The following is an 18,880-nucleotide window of genomic DNA, read 5'->3' as shown; positions in this document are numbered from 1 at the left end:
TCCTGGTTCCAGTGCACCAACAAGTTTGTTAATCTGATACTGCTGGCTTTAATGGTTTGCAACACTATAGAAGTGCTTGGTTACTGGCCACTTTCTAAAAAGTAGAAGCAAGTACTTGGGAAATAGAAAGGTGAAAGCAAAACTCTTGTAAATTAAAACTCTAAAGGTAATGTTATAGGTTACAGCATCTGCATGTGACAGCCACATGCAAATCCAATAATCAAGACTAAGAGGACAAAAGGAGATAAAGTGCTGGTCACATACCTGCCCTTTTTAAAAGAGGAAGGAAGCAAAACAGCAGAATAAGCAACAGAAATGGCTTCTTCCCTGTTGCTGGAAGAGGAATAGAATTGGACAATGACAGTTGCACCAATGAGCTTGTTATAAGAACCAATTTCTTGATGGGTTCCCATGTTTTTCTTTCCCCAACAAGCACAATGTGGACACAGTTTGGTAGCTTTCCTTAAGGGCTGTTGCTATAAGGACAGACAGAAATTCAACAATAATGTGAAACAGAGAGATGTTAAAAGGAAGCCAAAAAAAATTCAGGAAGAAGGAAAGATTGGTATTCAGTCTGGTCATCCTACAGGGCTGTGAGAGATCTCAATTATTTGAGAGAGACAGCACCCTTTTATTCCTTATACAGCAATGGGAGCTTGCTTTGTTCAAAGGATGAAGGAACCTAGACTTTCCTTGTGGATTTTAAAGTGAGGCTGCATCCTTACTGCAAATGCCTTTGTTTTGTTGTTTTTTTCCTCCAAAATATGTTGGCACATTATAAAATTTTCAGTGGGAAACAGCACAGGTGGTCACTTTCTCAGCAGAGCTTGCTGGGAATATACTGCATAGCAGAATAAAGTTCTGACCTTGATGATTATAACAAGGTGAAAGCTACTTTGTGCTTTCCCACTAGTGTTTCACCACAGGTTTTTCCAGTAGACTTACAGGCTGATCACCTAGGGGAAAAAAGCTGCACAGAAAACCACTGAGAATTTAGCCGTAGGTGAATGACTGCTGTTGGTTCATCAAGTAAAACAAGTCTTTCCAGAGGCTCTGGCATTGCAGGGATGATGCTGCCTCTCACATGATTGCAACAGGTGGGTGTGCAGGCCAGAGAGAAGGTGGAGTAGCACAACTTTTTGTCTGGGACTGATTCAGCATTGCCATGATCCAGGGAACTTTCATTTTTTAAATCATGGAGAACTGGCCCTTTGCTGCACTGATAAAAGCATTCCTTTGGTCTGTCCAGCAGTGTTTGTTTTAACCTTTCAGTTACTAAACTTAATGCCTTGGCATGGCCTTCACTATGAGGAGGCAGCTACTGAAAACTATGATCCAAAGCTATATAAAGATCCCCTGTTTGAATGCCTTTCAGTCCTTCTCAGGGTTCAGTGTCAGAAAATAGCAGTACAATATCCATTGGAAATACCTCACTAAGAAAAGCCATGTTTTTGACAGAAATGATACTTTGCTGTACAATGGGTTGCAGATCTTTCCTCTTTCCCTGCCCCTGTGCTTTCTACTTTATGGTTTGCAAGGTTTTGGTAGCAGGAGCGGTTTCTGTGAGAGGCTGTCAGATGCTTCTCTTGTGTCCAGTACAGCCCATGCCAGTTGGCTCCAAGATGGACCCAGCACTGGCCAAGGCCAAGCCCAGCAGTGATGGTGGTAGCACGTCTGGGATAACAGATATAAGAATGGGAAGAAAAAAACTGCCCAGCTGCAGCTGGAGAGGGGAATATGTGAGAGGGGGGAGGAGATAGATAGAGAAAACTGGGAGCAAAGTTAAGCCTGGAAAGAGGGAGGATGTGGGGAAGCTGTTTCAAGGTGTTAGTTTTATTTCTCACTATCCTACTCTGACTTGGTTGGTAATAAATTTAATTAATCTTCCCAAGTCAATTCCGTTTTGCCTGTGACAGTAATTAGTGAGTGATCTTTCCCCCTGCCCCTTTCTTGACCCATGAGCCTTTTGTTATATTTTCTCTCCCATGCCTAGCTGAGGAGGGCACTGACAGAGCAGCTTTGGTGGACACCTGGCATCCAGCTTGGGTCAGCCCACCATGACTGCCCTGTGCAGCCACTGCAGCTCTCAGTACAACCCTGCCATTCCTGCCCTCCTGTGCTGCTGCCAGGGCTGCTGCTGCTGCCCTTCCTCCAGCATGTTAATGGTGATACTAAAGTCCTGGTCACTATTTTAGGAGAAGCTGACTAAAATATGGTAATTAGTTACTTCATGTGTCTCTTTACCCTCCTCTCACCTTTGCTGTGCAAATAGCAAGGGGGAAATTCTGGCTTCAGTGAACTGAAACGGGAAGGGCTGTGTGCTCTCACTTGTGTATGCCCGTGACATTTGAGGGACAGCAACAGGAGCACGGTGACTTTTGGCAAAAAAAAAGCAAAACCAAAATGTTTAGCATTGTAAGTGGTGCCAACTGGGACATGAAAGCACTGCAGCAGCTGTGAGTGCAGCAGGACATCCTCTTCCCCCTCATCCCTTCCCACCTGGACAAGAGGCAAGGAAGGAAGCACTACAGGAAGTGAGAACTTGAAAGGCAAATGGTGACTAGGCTGAGAGGCAGAGGAGAAGGAATGGACTGAGAGGCTTTCAGTTGTGAGGAGGACATTTAAGGCATGAGGAGTAATGGGGAGAGCTTTCCTATGAGCTACTCTTTGCTTCTTGGGTAGTGCTTCACAGGGAAACAGGGCAATGGATTATGAGCTTATTCCTTTTCTGTGGGAAAAGGACTGGAGCAAGGGTGTATTATGGTGCTACTTCATGTACTTGATACAAAGTAGGGCCATACCTACTGCTATGGTGCCTTTAAAACCTGCAGCCTCAGTCATGCTGCTATTATTCTCAACGGCTATGTTTTGTCCATGAGGCAGCACTGAGGAACCTTCCTGACAGCTTTCTGGAAGGATGTGACTGTCTTCATCTGCCTCAAGAGTATCTGTTGCATGGGAAACCTTCTGTTTTCCTACTGCATTGCCTCCCTTTTCTTTTGGAAGAAACTGATACAGTCTAAAATGTTTTAATGTTTTTGAAAGGCTCTGTACTAGGCTGCAGCTCATTTGGAAAATTCTGTATTGTTCGCTCCGCACAGGTTCTGGCACAGAACCTCAAGAGGAAAACTGAGAGGGGTCCAGAGTGTATTAAGATGCAATGTATCCAAATAACTGTTCTGTCCCTTTTATATGTTCCTTCCTACTATGTTTTTATCTCTTTTATATCCACCTTTGATGCATTTGAGCTGTGTTTTTCAGGGCTGTCTGATTTATTATAAGCAGCAAAGATGATGGTTTCTTTTAGGGGGTTTGGGGGATGGGCAGTAATGGGAAGCTGTAGGATTCACTTTGGCTTTCCCAGAAAACTTTTAAGGTGGAAAAACTACAGTTTGAAAATGGCTGCATTATCTCCCACTGCTGTTCTCATGAAGACAAATGCCAAACGAGAGTGTTTCATGGGCTGCTTTTTTTTGTGAAAGGATTTGTGTGGTTGGTTTTGGGGATTTTTTGGTGTGAATGGAGACGGCAACCATCAGTAATATAATTTCACAAAAAGCATAAAATGCCTATTAAATTCCACCCTCTGAGAATGAAACATACCTACTGCCAAATTCAGATGGGAGTTGGCTTTTATTTGCTCTGCCATGGTACTTGCATATTTGAGGTGAGCCAGATGCAAATGTAAATAGCAAAGCTTAATGTGTTAACCACCAAGCTTATTAAGATACAGGGTGTCAAATTTTCAAAGTACCTCAAGTATGTTGGGGCAGTAAAACTGGCACATCTCTGCTGTTCTTGAACACAACAAGGTTTGTTTTGCCATCATCATCCTAGTAAAAGGCTTCACTTACAGGCTTCTGCTGGTACCCAGGACAGAATAGGCAGCACATAAATGAGTTTAATTGATCCTCTGTTAGTCATGGGAAATTCCCTCATGACCGTGAATCTGCAGTGGTTTGGATTACTCTGTGTGGGGCTTCTACAAAGACTGGAAATACAGCTAGGAATATGGAGCTAGCCCAGGGGTATATAGTGTGTAAGAACTTTCAAATACATCAAATTACTATCATTACACAGCACAATTCTCTCCATTACTATTAGTGACTTAGGTATCCCAGCTTTACATCGGAAATAGAGCTAATTTATTTTCAACTCTTCCAGCTTCATATCAAAATAGAAACTATTTCCTAATAGTGTCTTGGTGTTACTTCCTTACTCTGGCCATATTCTTCACTTTTGTTGGTTCTCAGGACAAACTTTTACGTTGCAAAGGACTTCTCAGAGCCTCAGTGTTTTGAGCTCTCACAGTTGTGTTTTCCTCTTTGTCTAACAGATCAGTCACCAAATAAGACTATGCAAACTCAAACAGGTTTAGCTATCCATTTTACTCTTAGAGTTTAAATGAGCTATTTAGTGGCTCTGATCAAGAATACTCTCAGGAGAACAATCTTCTCAGTTTTTGTAGCCAAATTACGGATTTTAAAGTTTGTAGCCTGTTTTTCAGTGGCTCTTGAGTAACTGAGTCAGGTGGTGAGATAGAGGTGAGCTTGTAAGCCTTGTCTGAAACACAACACAAACCTCAACCACATTCCAAATGGAACTTGTACTTCTCATTGCAAGGCCCTGTTGGTTTTATCTCCACTTTCTCCAGCAGTGCCAGTTGTACACTGGATTTAGAGAGCACGTTCACAGCATGTTTGTGCTTCAGAAGTAATGCCTGAAAGCTCTAACACATCAGTAGAGATGAGGCAAAGACCCAGATTTACTCAGAGGATCACTAAACAAAACTATAGTCTTGCATCTTCTTATTGTGAGGCAGTGATTTTGCCTTTGGGGAAAGTAAATATTAAATTAAGAAAAAAACTGGAGGTATTGAGACAACTCTAACCTCTTCTGCGCAGTGAAATCAGCCTCTTAATTAGTTCTGCATTTGGGACTTGTCTTGTAAAGCCTTGTAAAGACTCAAACGATGGTTTGAGAATGAGCATGTGAAGTGAAACCATTTCAGACTCCAAAGTTAGAATTTCATTTTACTTTTCTGAGTTCCTCCCCTCTCTGAAAAATGACCAAACTACATCTGCATGAGGTTGTTTAATGTTTTTTATTGTCATCCATCCTTAGTTTTGTATCCCACAAGGATTTTATTAAATACTGCCTACAGAATATAAAATGTTGGACTTGGTGACTGATGTCCATATGTATTTGCTGCATGACACAATCTTTGTGGAGCATTTTTTCTCTCTGCACAGTGTGTATCATTAATTAAATCCTCAAAGGTGTGCATAAATCTAACGCGTGTGGGTGGATGTAACAGCTTGTGGAAGTGGGAGCATGTGAAAGCCACACTTTCACAGCCTGCCCCGCGTTCGTTCCGGGCCTTCTCTGCAGAGCATGTTTCCTCCCCAGAGCGGATGTGGAGGCCGGGCACTGTGCACCCACTGTGAGTACAGCCAAGGCGGCACTGAGCGCCAGGGGCTCCTGTACCCTGGGCGAGGCACGGCAAACTTTACACGGAGTGCGCGCAGGGCCGCAGCAGCGCCTGCTGCCTTCCCCAACTCCCGGGCAGGGTTCTGACGCTCCGCGGCTCCAGCCGGGCTGGGGTGGCTGGCCGGGTCCGACACTCCTCGACGGGCGCCGGGACCCACCTGGGCCTGAGCGCCATGGGGTGGGGCCGGTCGAGGCTGCCCGCGGCGGGCCCCGCGGGCCCCGCCTTCAGAGCCTCCGCGCGGGCCCGGGCGGAGGCGGCCGCGGGAGAAGGTTCCCCCCAGGTCGGGTCACCCCGTTCCGTCCCGGCTCGGGCCGTCCCGCCACGGGGGCCCGCCCGCCGGCTCCAGGGGCCGGGCCCGGGCCCTGCGGGGCCCGCGCCGCCCCGCAAACTACAACTCCCGCCGGGTACCGCGCGGCAAGGCGCAGGCGCGGAGGCGGCGCGGGCGGCCGAGCGAGGCGCGCGGCGATTGGCCGCGGCGGCGGGGGGCGGGGCGCACGCCGTGACGGCAGGAAGGAGTGGGGGCAAATGGCGGAGAGATGGTCCCGGGGCCCGTCCCGAGCGCGGCGATAATCCCGGCGCGGAGGAAGCGGCGCCGGAGGAGGCGGCGCCGGGGGCCCTGACGCCCGCGACACCCCGAGAGGGTCCCGCTGCCGGAGGGGCGGAGGCGTCCCGCAGGCTGAGCGCCTTTCTCAGGCGGCGCTTCGGCGGCCCGAACCCGCGGCCGGAGCCACATCGGCCGGGCCCGCGCCCGGCACCCGCCGCCACCGCTGACGCCGAGGTGGGTGCCGGGTAAGGGGGCGGCGGGGGCCGCGCGGGCGGCGCAGCGGGGCCCGCACCCCGCGGGCAGGAGCCGCCGCGGCGGCCCCCGGCGCTGTCCCGCCTGGAGGGGCGTGCGGGGCCGCCGCCCCCGGCCCGGCGCGAAGTTGTGGGGCGGGAGTTCGCTCGGGGGTGAAGCGCTGGGGGGGGTGCGGCTCCGCGGGCCGCGCCACCCGGCCGGGCCGCGGCTGCCCCGGGCACTTGTGTAATGTGGGCCGGTGGTGCGGCGGGGCGGGGGAGGCGGCCGGGCGGGAGGGGAAATGACATCAGGGAGCGGTGGAGTGACCCGGTTCCGCTCGCACCCCCCCCCCCCCCCCCCCCACCCCGCCGCAGGGGGAGGGAAGAAAAAAGAAACTGTCACCGTGGGATTTCATCAGCTCCTTCTGCCTCCGTGCATTTAACCTATTTTTCTTTCCTTTGATTATGTAAGAGGAGCGGTGTAGAGAGGAGCGATGAGTAGGGGTGGCTGATGGGCTTCCTGGGGAATTACCGGGCTTTTTGTCTCCAGCTGGTCCCCCCGAGTTAGCGCTGGGAAATGAGGGAGAACTGTGTTTTGGGTTTTTACATCTATTTTCGTTGCTTGCACTGCTCCAAATGGTGCAGCACAATGCAGGCGAGGGAGGCAGGGGTTGGAAACAGAAATTGAGCAAGTGTTTCATTTCCCTCTGTGTGAAAAATCAAGAGAAAATTGTAAGTAAAGAGTAAAAATCCTCTTTTGTTGATGCTCTCGTGTAAGAAGGCACCTCTTTATGTTATTAAATCTGCAATACAAGTTTATAGCATAGCGTATCTATATTTTCCTAATATTAATCTTTTAACCTATGCACATTATATTGAGTATTAATTTGGGTTTTAATATTTTGATTTAAAACTTCTTATTAAATAATCCTAATTTTAAAATATATAAATAAGAAAATGTGGTTTACTTTTTGAAAATTAACTCGACTACAGGAATCTTCTTTGGAACTGCAAGCCACAGGCCATAATTTAAATATTTCATTATCTTTGCATAGGCTGGGAATATACTATCAAAAATACTTGAGTACTTCTTACAATGCTTATTATAACTAATACTTACTTGAGTCTTGAGGGTTTAGGGGAGGAAAATGTGGTAGTGGTGAGTGAAATGTTTTTTTCTTTCCTGTAAGTTGTTAGAAGCTGAGATGTTAATAAATGTTTTACTTTAGCTTCTACAGCTCAAAAACCTGGCAGTTCTGGTCTAAAATATTTTGGTTGCTGTTACGAATATTTACAAGCATCAGCAAAATAAAACCAGTAATTTAGATTTAGTCTGCTCTTTGCTTTCTAAACTATGCATAGATAGAAAATAGAAAATTGGAGCTACCTATAGGGGAGGAAAAAAAGAGGTTTTGTGTGATGTGTGTGGGGAAAAGAGGAGTGGGGTTAAAGAGCCCTGTCTCCTAGGAGCAGGCAGGAGTCCTCTGAAGAGTGGGCTTTTGCAGCAGAGTTCTGCTCAGCAGATAAGCAACTACCTTCACCTTCCCTCAGCTGCACCACGGGGAAAAAGAGCCTTTCCCAAAGTGGGTGTTCCTATAGCTCTTCTGCATTGCATCACCATCCACGTGGTATATTTCTGAAGTTCAAATGTGATCATTTTAATTCATTTAATATTTTCTCCATGGATTTTCTCCCCATGAATTGCTTGGTTCCTATGGTAAGTGAAGTTTGGCCTGGTCTAGTAGAGGGAGATTATTATCAGTGAGACAGTCTTGCTAGAATGAAGTGATAGAGGGACATTTCTGGAAAGCAGTCTGGCAGTTTTGGTAGATGCAAAACTGACACTTCAGGATGAGAAACTGTGAGTGTTGAGATGAAAACTAAAATAGGAAAGACAGTATGTCATGTATTCGGGGAGTAATAATAAAAACAGTTGTATTTAACAAATAGAACATGATAAGTCCCATAAAAATTATTTTAACTGCCATTTGTCATATACTTAATATGAAGTTAGTTAACATTTCAAAAGTTAGATTTCTTTGGTTCTGTAGCTTAAATAACTGTATTTTTTAGTAGACTTCTTTCCATTATGGAGAGGAGTTTTACAGAGAAAGATGGACTTGATTAGATTCAGGCTGACTATTTCCTGCAATTTCCTATCCATGTTTGGGCCAAAAAGAGAAATAGTGGTTTATAAAACAGATAGGGGGGGTTTGTGTTGTCATTTCTCCAGTAGTTGAAGCATTTGTTTTTGGGCAAAAATCCCCCCGGTGGTCTGTGTTCCTTTTTGAGTTAAACAAAATTAGAGCAACACCACATGCAAAGAAGTCTTAAATGTGTTCCTGTTTAATCTGTTACTTTTACACTTCTGTTCTTCTGAGCAAGCAGTGGAGTGGTTGTGCTTGTAAGAGCCAGTGAGCAGTAACAGTTCACATGGGCCTGCTGAAGGTGTCCTCCATGTTCTTAGAAGTGTCTCTGTTCTGTCCCTTGATGAATCAGATTTACTTGTGGGGTATTGCTGTGCACCAGTCCTGACCACATCATGTTACCAAGTAAAACACTAGTTAGATGAGTCGTGTGAGAGATGAACATGGGATGGAGTTGTCATCATTGTGATTAGTTAATACTTAAAATACATCGACAGCAATGTGAAATATTCTTACAGTTTTTGTGTTTAACTGGCAAGAGATTTTTTTATGCCATGCTGTGCTATTGGACTCTAGGAGGGAGCTGTGTGTTCAGATGTGGTGAAAATACTGCTGAGTTGTTTTATGAAAGTGCCTTCCATACTTGAAAATATAAAATTAGAACAAAGAAATACCATTCTTAAAAGATTTTTCTTAAGGATTCATTATGCCATTGGTTTATAAATGTGCAAGTATCTGAATTTTGATTCATTTTAGTGAGTTCAGAACTTTTGCCCTAATGACAGTCACGTGTGAATGAATGAGTCTAGAAAGAAGCAGATGATGGATCTGTTGGTTGTGTGCAATGTACATGCATGGTGCTTGTAGGCCCAGTGAAGGGTGGAAGTAACAATCATTTGTACTAGAGAGGTGATGAATTGATGTTTCTGCTTTCTTTCACAACAGAGAATATGAAACAGGAGCCAAAATGACATCTCGATTTGGAAAGACCTACAGCCGGAAAGGGGGAAATGGCAGTTCCAAGTTTGATGAAGTGTTTTCCAACAAACGGACCACCCTTAGTACAAAATGGGGAGAAACCACCTTCATGGCCAAATTAGGACAGAAGAGGCCCAGTGTCAAACCAGATATTTCTGAAGTTCCTAAGAAGCCCAAAGTTGAAGATGAGGTAACAGAGGATCCATTTGGATTTGACAGTGATGAAGAATCTCTTCCTGTGTCTTCAAAGAATGTGTCACAGGCTAAAAGCTCCTCTCAGCTGGAACCTGGTGAAGCTGCTCAGTGTGAGGACTTCACTCCTCTACTTGAAGCAAACAGCAGAATTAATCAGCCAGACAGTGGAGAAAATGTTGTCTCCAGCAAGTGCATACCTTTTGACAATACTGTTCCTCTCCTGAAAGAAAAGAGCACAAGCAAAAGTGTGGAAGATGGAGAATGCAGGAGCAGCAGTGCTAAACTTGTAACTGCAGGTTTGTTTGCTCAACTGTCCATATACTTCTGGTTCCCTCTGATTTTTGCTGATCTCCCTTTAGACTTTGTGTTTTCGAGGGATTTTAAAGTTTTCTGATAAAACTGTGGGGCTATTCTTAATTGTAAACATTTGTAGAGTATACTCTAACCAAAAGCACTAAGGAGGATTCTGTGTTGTACACACTGCTCTGAGGTCTTTGGTGCTGTAATCTGTGTGTCTGCAGATGGAGGTACAGTGCTTTAGCTTCAGGGCAGTATGTTAGTCCACTTAGTCCACTTATTCCATAAAATGGAATAATAACGTTCCTTTTCTAAAATTGCTGAGTGCATTTGTGGTTTTTAAACACGTATGTTGAATAGTGATGAGTTAGTGGTAGTAGAATTTAGTGTGGGTATGTGTTTGTAGCCATGAAGGTGCAGATACAGCTTAGTCCATGCTTTGTTTGATTATTTGGGCGGGAAAAGTAGTTTTCTGAACTTCAGCTCCACAAACTTTTTCTGTTTGTAATTAGCACAACTATATCAGTATGTACATAAAAAACTTCAGAGCTGTGAAACTGCATTCTGTCAGACTTCCTTTTAGAAGTGTTTTAGGGCTCTGGAGTGTTTGTAAGATAGCTTAATGCTTTTCAGAGGGGAGTTCACAGGGCCCATGGAGCTGAACAGCACTGTAATTTTCTTCAAATCGTTCTTGGAAAAGATCAGATGTTGTTACATCTCATGAGAGGTTTTTGTATAATGGGTTGATTAAACCACAGCTTCTTCTTCTGGGTAGAAGATCACATTAGATGAACCTAGATGAAGATGACACCTACTGACTTGCTCTGGGTTATCAAAATCAGTTTTAATGAGAAGAACTTACATAACTTTGATTTCTCAAATATAGTTGACCCAGGGTTTAGAAATTTGAGTGGACTTGTTCAGTTGTTAATGCAGTAAACAAGAAGATACCAAACAGTAGAAGATAGTCACAGTTCAGTTATTTTTTATATATGTTAGGGATCTAATTCAAGAAAACCCAGGAAATGCTGATTTGACCTATAGTTTGAGCTACATTTGTAGGATGTTCATTTGTCTTTTGATCTTGCTCTTTATCTTTGCTACTAAAATATTTCTTGCTTTCATATGATTTTTCAGCAGCTGTCTTTAACTGTGATTCATCCTCAGATTGGAAATAAAAATTATGGGATTTTAAAGTTTGAATATAGTTTTCATAAGAAATGGAGTAAGTTCATCTCCGAATATTTCTAAGGGGAAGAAATAGTGAATTTCCTTGGTTTTACTGAGAGATTGTAGGACAACAGGTTTTACAGTGAAATGGTTTCCTTGAAGGCTACTGTTCTCTGTCAGAAAAATATTTTTCAGGTTGGAAAAGAAAGTGAGAGAGCTGTGGGGAGAAAATGTGATAGAGCTCTAAAAATTCATAATGTGTGAAAAGCCAAGAGGAACAGACTTGAGCAGTTTCATTGGTGCTTCCTGATTCCAGTCCTGTGGAAAATAATAAAATACAATATTTAACACAGAAAAACTCACTTATTTAAATTCTAGAACTCATTGCTAGACAATACTGTGTATAGCATAAATGTACAGGTCTGAACAGGAGGAAGCTGATGAATCTTGGTGGATAAGTCCTTCCAGCTTTTGAGTGTGGTGGTATTCTGAATGCAGAGGGGGAGGTTACTTAACAGTTTACTGAAGGAGTTCTGTTCTGCACGATTTTCTAAAGTATTTGTTACTGATTCTGGCAGTTCAGCCAGAAGTAGTGAAGGACAAGCTGTATCTTGATCTGATGGTTCTGTTCTTTCAGAGTCTATTACATTCTGTTGACACCCAGTCAAAGATAAAAACACTTTTCATATTTTTCTTCAGAAATGAAATTCAGCTGCAAACGAATCTTTTCAGAGCATCCTCGGAGGGTCTTTGGTTTCCTTACCCTTATTTAAAGACTGCAGTCTTGGTGGTGGTAATGTTTCTTTTTGTCAGTTAGTGTAAGTAAAACTTGGATTGTTTAAGCTGCTCTTATGCTTGTGTGTAAACTGATCCAAAATAAATAAAAGTTGTCTCTGAGGACGTTGCTCAGCACACTGAGCAATTAGAGATAGTGGTGTATAGTCAGCCAGTGTAAATGTAGGTACTTCAAAGGCTTCTTTGTAGTGACTGTTCAGTAAAGTTTAATGGGGAGGCTCTTTCAAAACTACAGAGTTAATTTGATTGATTTGGGATAGGGTTCTGGAGGATGAAGGGACTTGGGGAGGAGTGTGATAGTGTATGTACCTCAATTGCTTACATGTCCTTGCCCTCCCCATAATAATTTTTCCCTTCTTGGTGATTCTTGAACTCCACCAGGTTCAACCAGATTTGCCCAAAGGGCTTAAAGATCCTTGAGACAGCAAGCTTGACTATTTCTGATGAGGAAAGGAAGGGGTGGAGGCTGGGAGGGAAAGCAGGCAGGCAGAAGAGCATTAATATTCCCAGTTTAAGGAAGACTGCAATGTGAGCTCAACCTTAACCCACATACAGCACTGTATCTCTGGGTGTGCGAAACTAGGCTGTGTTGGTACTGATGTTGAAGAAAGTGCTTGTTAATTTGTTTTAATAAGTGCAATTTGCTAGTCCTTCTTCTCATACTGCCTAGACAGTGCATGAATAAAGGTCTCAGGACTCCCAGAGAGCATGAGCCATTGTTGTGTCTTAATTCTTAACATAGGTGAAGATAATGCTAAGAGTTAGACTGAGTTGAAAAATGTGCCTTACCATGGCTATGCACAAACTGAGAGGTACAGTTAATTCTGATCCAACTGTATTATCCTGCCTCAGTGGCCATTTCTCTGGACATTAAAATGAAGGTGATGCAACGTCAGTTAATTTTAGCTAATGCTTGGTATTAAAAAGCAGTTGATTTGGGGATTTGTTTTAGTAGTTGTGCAGCCATGTAACACAGTTGAGGATCCGTATCTTTTATATTAAATGGTAGAACTTGCTGGTCTTCTTTTTTTTTTTTTTTTTTTTTTTTAAATAGCCTTCAGCTAGTGCTTGTAACAATCTCATTTTAAAGGCTTTGAGAAGCTCTTAATGTGGAAAGCTTCTCATAATCTCACCCTAATGTTGCTTGATCAAGACTTAATACTGTCTGATGAGTGTCTATGAGTAATCCTGTATGTAGTAGGTAATTTGCAGATTGGGGTTTAGTTAAATTTGAAACAATGAAAGACTATTCAGTATTAATAGTTACTGTTAGGTCATCTTTGTGAAGGTAGGGAGAACTTGGTAGGTGGAAAGTAAGTTGTGTCATTAGAAAAATATCACACTGGTAATTCATATAAAGCAAAAATACAGCTACTTAGAAAATGAGGTTTTTTTGAGACAGTCTTACAATAGGGTAAGGTAAAAACCTTCAGAACAATAGTTGGATTTTTGAAACGGTCTGGTGGGATTTCTTTTTTTTTAACTGTTAAACTTGTTCTCTAAGGCTTAAACCCAAATAGTATTTCACACAAGCTTTGGTATAAAAACATGGCCTTGCAGAGCAAAGTTTGTATGTTTGCTCTTTTAGAATATTTGTTAACTTGTAGGTTGAATTAAGGTAATACAGTTTTCAGGTGAAAATTAATGTCAAAGTTTGATGAATTTTAGGAGTTGCAATGGCATTTCATAGTTATATTAGTGTATCAGTATGTTTCACTTTGGACAGCTAGTTTGCCTACTCTAGGTATTTCAGTTTATGGAAATACTTCTGGCATTGTAGTGTGAGTTTGCATTTTACTCTGGATGCTGTGATGATCTGCTGGCTTTTGCTTTTGTGCACAGTGCTGAGCTCTGTAACTCAGGCATTCAGAGGGTCTGTCCAAGGCTTTGATACTCTTCATCAGAGAAGGCACTTGGGTTGAGAAATATTTGTCATCTCTGCATACTTGATGTTCTGGTTTATGGACTATGAGAGAATATTCCTCTTGCATTAATTCCAAGTTTAAAAAAAAAGTAGGTATTTAATCATACATTAGGGGAGAAGTATTTTAATTTGCCATGAATTAACTCTGGTTTGTTTTAGAGCCTATTAATTTATTTCTTGAAAATGTGAATTGCTTGCTGTGGGGAAATAGAATGGCTTAATATATTTTTCCAGACTACAGAATGGTGTAGGAATTGTGTCCCTTTCTGCTGTGTTGTAATATTAAGTATGGATTTTGTGGTTACTGTGTTGGCAGTGACTTTTGAGGAGGCTCTTTATGATTAAAAGAACAAATTATTTTGTTTCCCCTTAACATTTAGAGTAGTAATGAAAACAGCTATCCTCATCTCATCATTTGTTCCTGTGTACTGGTATTCAAACGGGTTTTGCTCTGGCAGTAGTTTTGCTCTTGGTGCTGTAAGAGAGCAATTGTCTGACTGCTGTTTGATTCTTTAGTTTTTCTAGATAATTCTTAATGCCCTCATTTTTCACCTGGGGCCAGTGCACTTACAGGTAGCAAATCAAAATGCCAAGTGTAGTTCTTAAGACCGTGTGCTTCTGCAGTAGCACAGGGATATGGCTGTGTTCAGCTGTGTCTTGGCCCAGGATGCAGAATCTAGTTGTGGTTGGTTGCTGGAAAAGCACAGAGTGCAGCGAGTAAATTGGAGAAAATGGATGCCCTTGAGGAAGGAGATGGTTTAAGTCATCAGGTCTGTTCCTAACATACTATCTTGGTAGTACCTTAGTGACTCTGTGCAAAGCCTCTGCATCCTGCTTATGTGGGTGGGGAGCCCTATCTTTAGAGTTAAGTTTCAACTTCCCAAGTGTACATTTGTTACATAATTGCATTTGACCACCAGATTGGTCAGAGTATTCCTTTCAAATTGTTTTGAAACTTTTGTGTTTAACACTGACATGGACATTGAAAATAATAGTTAGACCAGAGTAATATCTTGTTCCTCTGCTGAGTTTTTGAGAGTAATATTTACTTTGTGAGAAAGAATTTCAGTTTAGTCATTTTCCTTCCAAAAATGGAGCAGAGTTGGGGGAACCTGAATGAGGCTTGAGCATTTGGCAGTCTTAGGAGACAGCTGGCAGCAGCCATGATTAAAAAGAACTGCAGCTGTGTTCTGGTTGGGTCAAAGCATTAAGAAACTGATAGCAGAGAAGGGGAAAGGTCTGCCAGAAAATATGTATGCTCAGAGAATTTCAGTGTTTTGAGGTTTGTTTGAATAGTAGTAGTTATGATGGGTGTGTGGATAGCGGGGGTTTATCCACAGGTCCTCTCTTCTTTAGTTGCTTTTTGCTAAGTTGTCCCCTTTTGAAGATATCCCCCTTCCCCTTAAACACAGATGTTTGTTGCTGTATCAGTAGCCTGTGTTAAAACTGGTGTGATTATTGTTCTTTTTTTTTTTTTCCCCCTCTGCTACTTCTTTAGTGATGGCCTTTTGGTTTTTTCCTGGGGAGTTTTTCAAAAGTCTGAAATTGTTGAAATTCTGTTTAAATCTCAGTGTTTATACTTGTTTGCTAAAATGATGATACAGAAAAATGCCCCAGTGTTTAGGAGAGAATGTGATTTCTGCAACGTATTTTTCCTGATGACAGGACATTTCATACTGTATGTCCATGCACAGAGTACATGGAACTTTCTTCCCTTAATCTATAATTCCCCTTTCCTATACAACAGTAAATTTTGCAATCCATACTTTTAAAATCATCCTTTCTTCATAGCCCTGTACAATGAACAGTTTTTAAAAGATCATACTTTTAACTGCTTCTTAGTTTTCATGGTTAAAAAGTGGAAAAACCTTGCATTGAAGTTGGTCAGTGCTTGTGGAAGAAAAAATGCCCTGTTAAGTTGCACACCTCTCAAGTGGGCCAAAGCATGCAGGCAAGCAGAAACCAGTGGGTAAGGAAGCTATTTCAGACTCAAACTGCTTCAGTCTTACTAATTGGATGGAAAATGTTCTTCAGTTTCAAACTTAGTTCATCTTTTCATTTAAGAAACTGCTGCTGTATTTATGAAAAATTTTAATCATATTCATGAGTACTGTCTCAGTTCAGACTGACTTAGCCTAAGTATACATTTGTTTACAGTTTGTTATACAGTTGTTAATGTTGCTGTGTTATAGAGTACTTTGGTTTTTTTTCCCTTAGCAGCTCACCCTGGAAAAGCTGGTGAAAACAGGTATTTGTGGCATGTGTGAGCCCCTCATGTTGCCTGTGACACTTAGCAGTTGTTTACTTTTGGCTTTCTCTTGCTGCTCTGAGCAACAGATGCCCTTCTGAGCTTGGAGTGAGGAGGAATGTGTCTCTGTCATTGGACTTGCCATGAGAGGTGAGCACATGTCAGGTTCTGACAACTCTTGTACTACCAAGTGTAGCAGCTCTTCTGCCTATTATGTTTTTCCCCCTGAAGGTTTGCTGGGAAGGCAGTTGTGCTGAGCTCACTGTGCCTGGTTTGGCCAGGCGTGCATGTACAGATTGATTTGAAGGTGGTATTGAGAGATGCAGTGGTGTCAGGTGCAATGAAAGATAAGAGAAAGCAAAATACCTAGTGATTGCTAGCCAAAGAACTAGAAGAAGAGAGGGTAATACAGTTGCTACTTCAAAAACCATCTTGTCATACCATTAAAAATATTGCCTGAGCTAAAGGCAAGGAATTAGTTCAGTGAATATTTTCTGCACAAGAGGGGAGGTGGCCATGTCAGCCTGCACCCCTGTGAAAGGCTTCCACTTCATTTAAAAATACAAGGACATTTTAGAAAGTTGTACACTGGCTGCCAAGTGTTCAATCATGACACAGCTTCTCAGAATGCCTCCTGGTAGCACATCTTCCCAGTAGAAAAAAGTAAAAGAGGAATTACTTGTATGGCTGAAACAGGGGTGCAAGGTTGGAAGCAATAACACTGTGGGTAGGATTCAGCCTTTCCCGGGCTGGAGCCAAGGCAGTGGGGCATGTTGTGTCAGCAGCATGTTTTGAAAACATGAAAATCTTGTTAGGCTCAGGGAGTGAAAATAATGGTCTGTTGGAGATGCTGAACAGTGTGTTACCAGACTGACAGATGCATCCAGGTGATTTGAGAGCAGAAGAGATGGCTGAGGTGTCTTCTGTCTCATGTTTAAAAGAATACCTAACTGAAATGGAGTCATAGTGTCATTAGTTAAGACTGTGTAAGAAAGAAATTAATTTTTTATATAAATTGCCTTAGAATTTTGATATTCAGGATGCTGGAAAAGGAAACAAGGTAAGCAAATGATTCTTAAGGAAAATAGTGTTGTCATGGCAGTAAATTAATTCTCACCATTTTAGGCTTTTCTGTGACTTTTTTCCTGCAAAATAAGGTCCCACGTAAAACATCTGCAAAGAGTCAAACAGTGCCGGTCTCATCTGCATATGGACTTGTTGGGAATTCTGTTACTTGTAATCATAGCTGTGGATGTGGTTCTATAATTTTAGCTGTTTTAGAGATTGTCATGAAACTGGTATTGGAGATCACATCTTCCTGTCTTCTGTTCATACCGGCTAACAGGCATTGCTTTTCAAGATCTCATAGGCATTAATGGATACTTTAATTCAAATAAATTTTGCCCATTTAATAAATTGTGTATTTTGTTTCCATGGGCTTTTTTTTCCCCTGAGTTTTCTAGTTCTTCAGTCATAGAAAAGAGATTAAGGGAGTTTAGTCTGCAACCTTTTCTCCTTACTGATCAAAACATTTCATTTCCCATGCATAATGAAATTTCTTCTCTAATTTGGAAAGAAGCATGACTTCCCTGCAGTTCCTGGTTTTCTGACCAAACCAGAGATGACACTCTGTGTGTCTTAGTTGGGCTGTCTCCCTGGAAATTAAGATTGTCATATAAGCACCTTTCCTTTAGCTGGTCAGCTGGAAGTTGCAGACTGAAGTGACGTAGGTTTATGCTTGAGAATGTTGGTGATGGTGTAAGGATGGAGCCATAATAAATGTTTCCAAGGGCTCAGGGACATCAGGCAGAGCAGTAGCTCATAATGAGCTTAACAAGCTGTACCCTCCATCCTGTGTCAGGATCTGTTCCTGAGCTGTAGCCTGTTAATTGTATGTGCCCTCAGTAGCTGGAGGGCTCTGAGGGCATTTCTTAAATTTTCGTTTTCTTGCCACCATGTCTTGGTGTCTATTGGAAGAGAAATCAAGAATGTCATATTGGCATCGTGCCACCTGCCTGCTCTCAAGATTTTATTGCTGCTGACTACCTTTAATATTTGCAGTAAATTGTGGCTAATACTAAAAGGAAAGAACCATAGTGTGCTTGTTGATTTTTTTCTTGTGAATAGTAATCATGTTTCTCTCATTATTAAAGTGAAGGTTTGTACAGGTACCTACGCAGTGCTGAAGGAGTGTAAGGTTTCATGCTGCAAAGGCTATAGAAGGCCATATGCCTTTGGTTTGTAGCATGGAGGGTACTTTGCTTGGCTTTAATTGAGAGAGAAAACAGTTCAAGTTGGTAGGGCTAGCATGTAACACTGGCAGCTTGTCCATGAATACGTAGGAAAAAGTAAGCATTTATTTTGCATATGTGATAATAGCAAGAGTAATATTGATTGTCCTTTTGTGTTCTTCAGTTTCGTCCTAACATTTGTGCACTTCAACTGGTTTTGATCAAACATGGTGTGGTAAAGAGATCTCAAAGACACAGTGCTGTTTCCAGTGCCATCTGTGCTCTTGCCTCCCTGCTGCCTGCATGGTGGAAAGGCAGAGGAGGTTTAAGCTGGGTCCCTAATCCCTGGGAAGGCAGCAGCGAGGGCGGGGCTGGCACATGGAGCTGGCATATGCTGCAGTGCGTGAGCCGCAGCGGGCGCTGTCGCCTGCCCAGCCACAGGCTGCTGTTGAGGAGGCTGCGGGGGATGATGGTTGAGTTATGGGGCAGCTTTGCCCTGGGAGCCCTGCGTCTGTTCAGGGTAGAAATTTGCAGCAGGAGGCCTTGTTCTCACTGCCCAAGATCCTGCTCTGTGCTCCGAGTAACATAAAAAAAACAGCTCTACCACTGAATAGTTAACTAAAACATGTA

General features: G+C 42.7%; 1 protein-coding gene across 5 annotated transcripts in view; it reads left to right on the top strand.

Annotated features, from left to right (window-relative positions):
- Positions 1-5,287: 5,287 nt before the first annotated feature.
- Positions 5,288-18,880, top strand: part of WAPL (WAPL cohesin release factor) — a 65,481-nt gene continuing 51,888 nt past the window's right edge. For 2 of the 5 annotated variants that reach the window (XM_018911047.3, XM_018911045.3), the window contains exons 1-2: positions 5,288-5,443; positions 9,358-9,881. In XM_018911047.3, coding sequence (XP_018766592.2) covers positions 5,415-5,443; positions 9,358-9,881 — 553 coding nt within the window. In that variant the 5' untranslated portion in view covers positions 5,288-5,414. Of the gene's footprint in view, positions 5,444-6,124; positions 6,270-6,650; positions 6,998-7,591; positions 7,983-9,357; positions 9,882-18,880 lie in introns of those variants that run through there. The other 3 variants (XM_030240948.2, XM_018911046.3, XM_009087546.4) reach the window with 3 other exon arrangements.

Source organism: Serinus canaria, chromosome 6 (genome assembly GCF_022539315.1).
Source record: "Serinus canaria isolate serCan28SL12 chromosome 6, serCan2020, whole genome shotgun sequence".
Classification (NCBI taxonomy): Eukaryota; Metazoa; Chordata; class Aves; order Passeriformes; family Fringillidae; genus Serinus; species Serinus canaria.
Note: the sequence above shows the minus strand (reverse complement) of the source record. Positions and strands in the feature narration are given on the sequence as shown.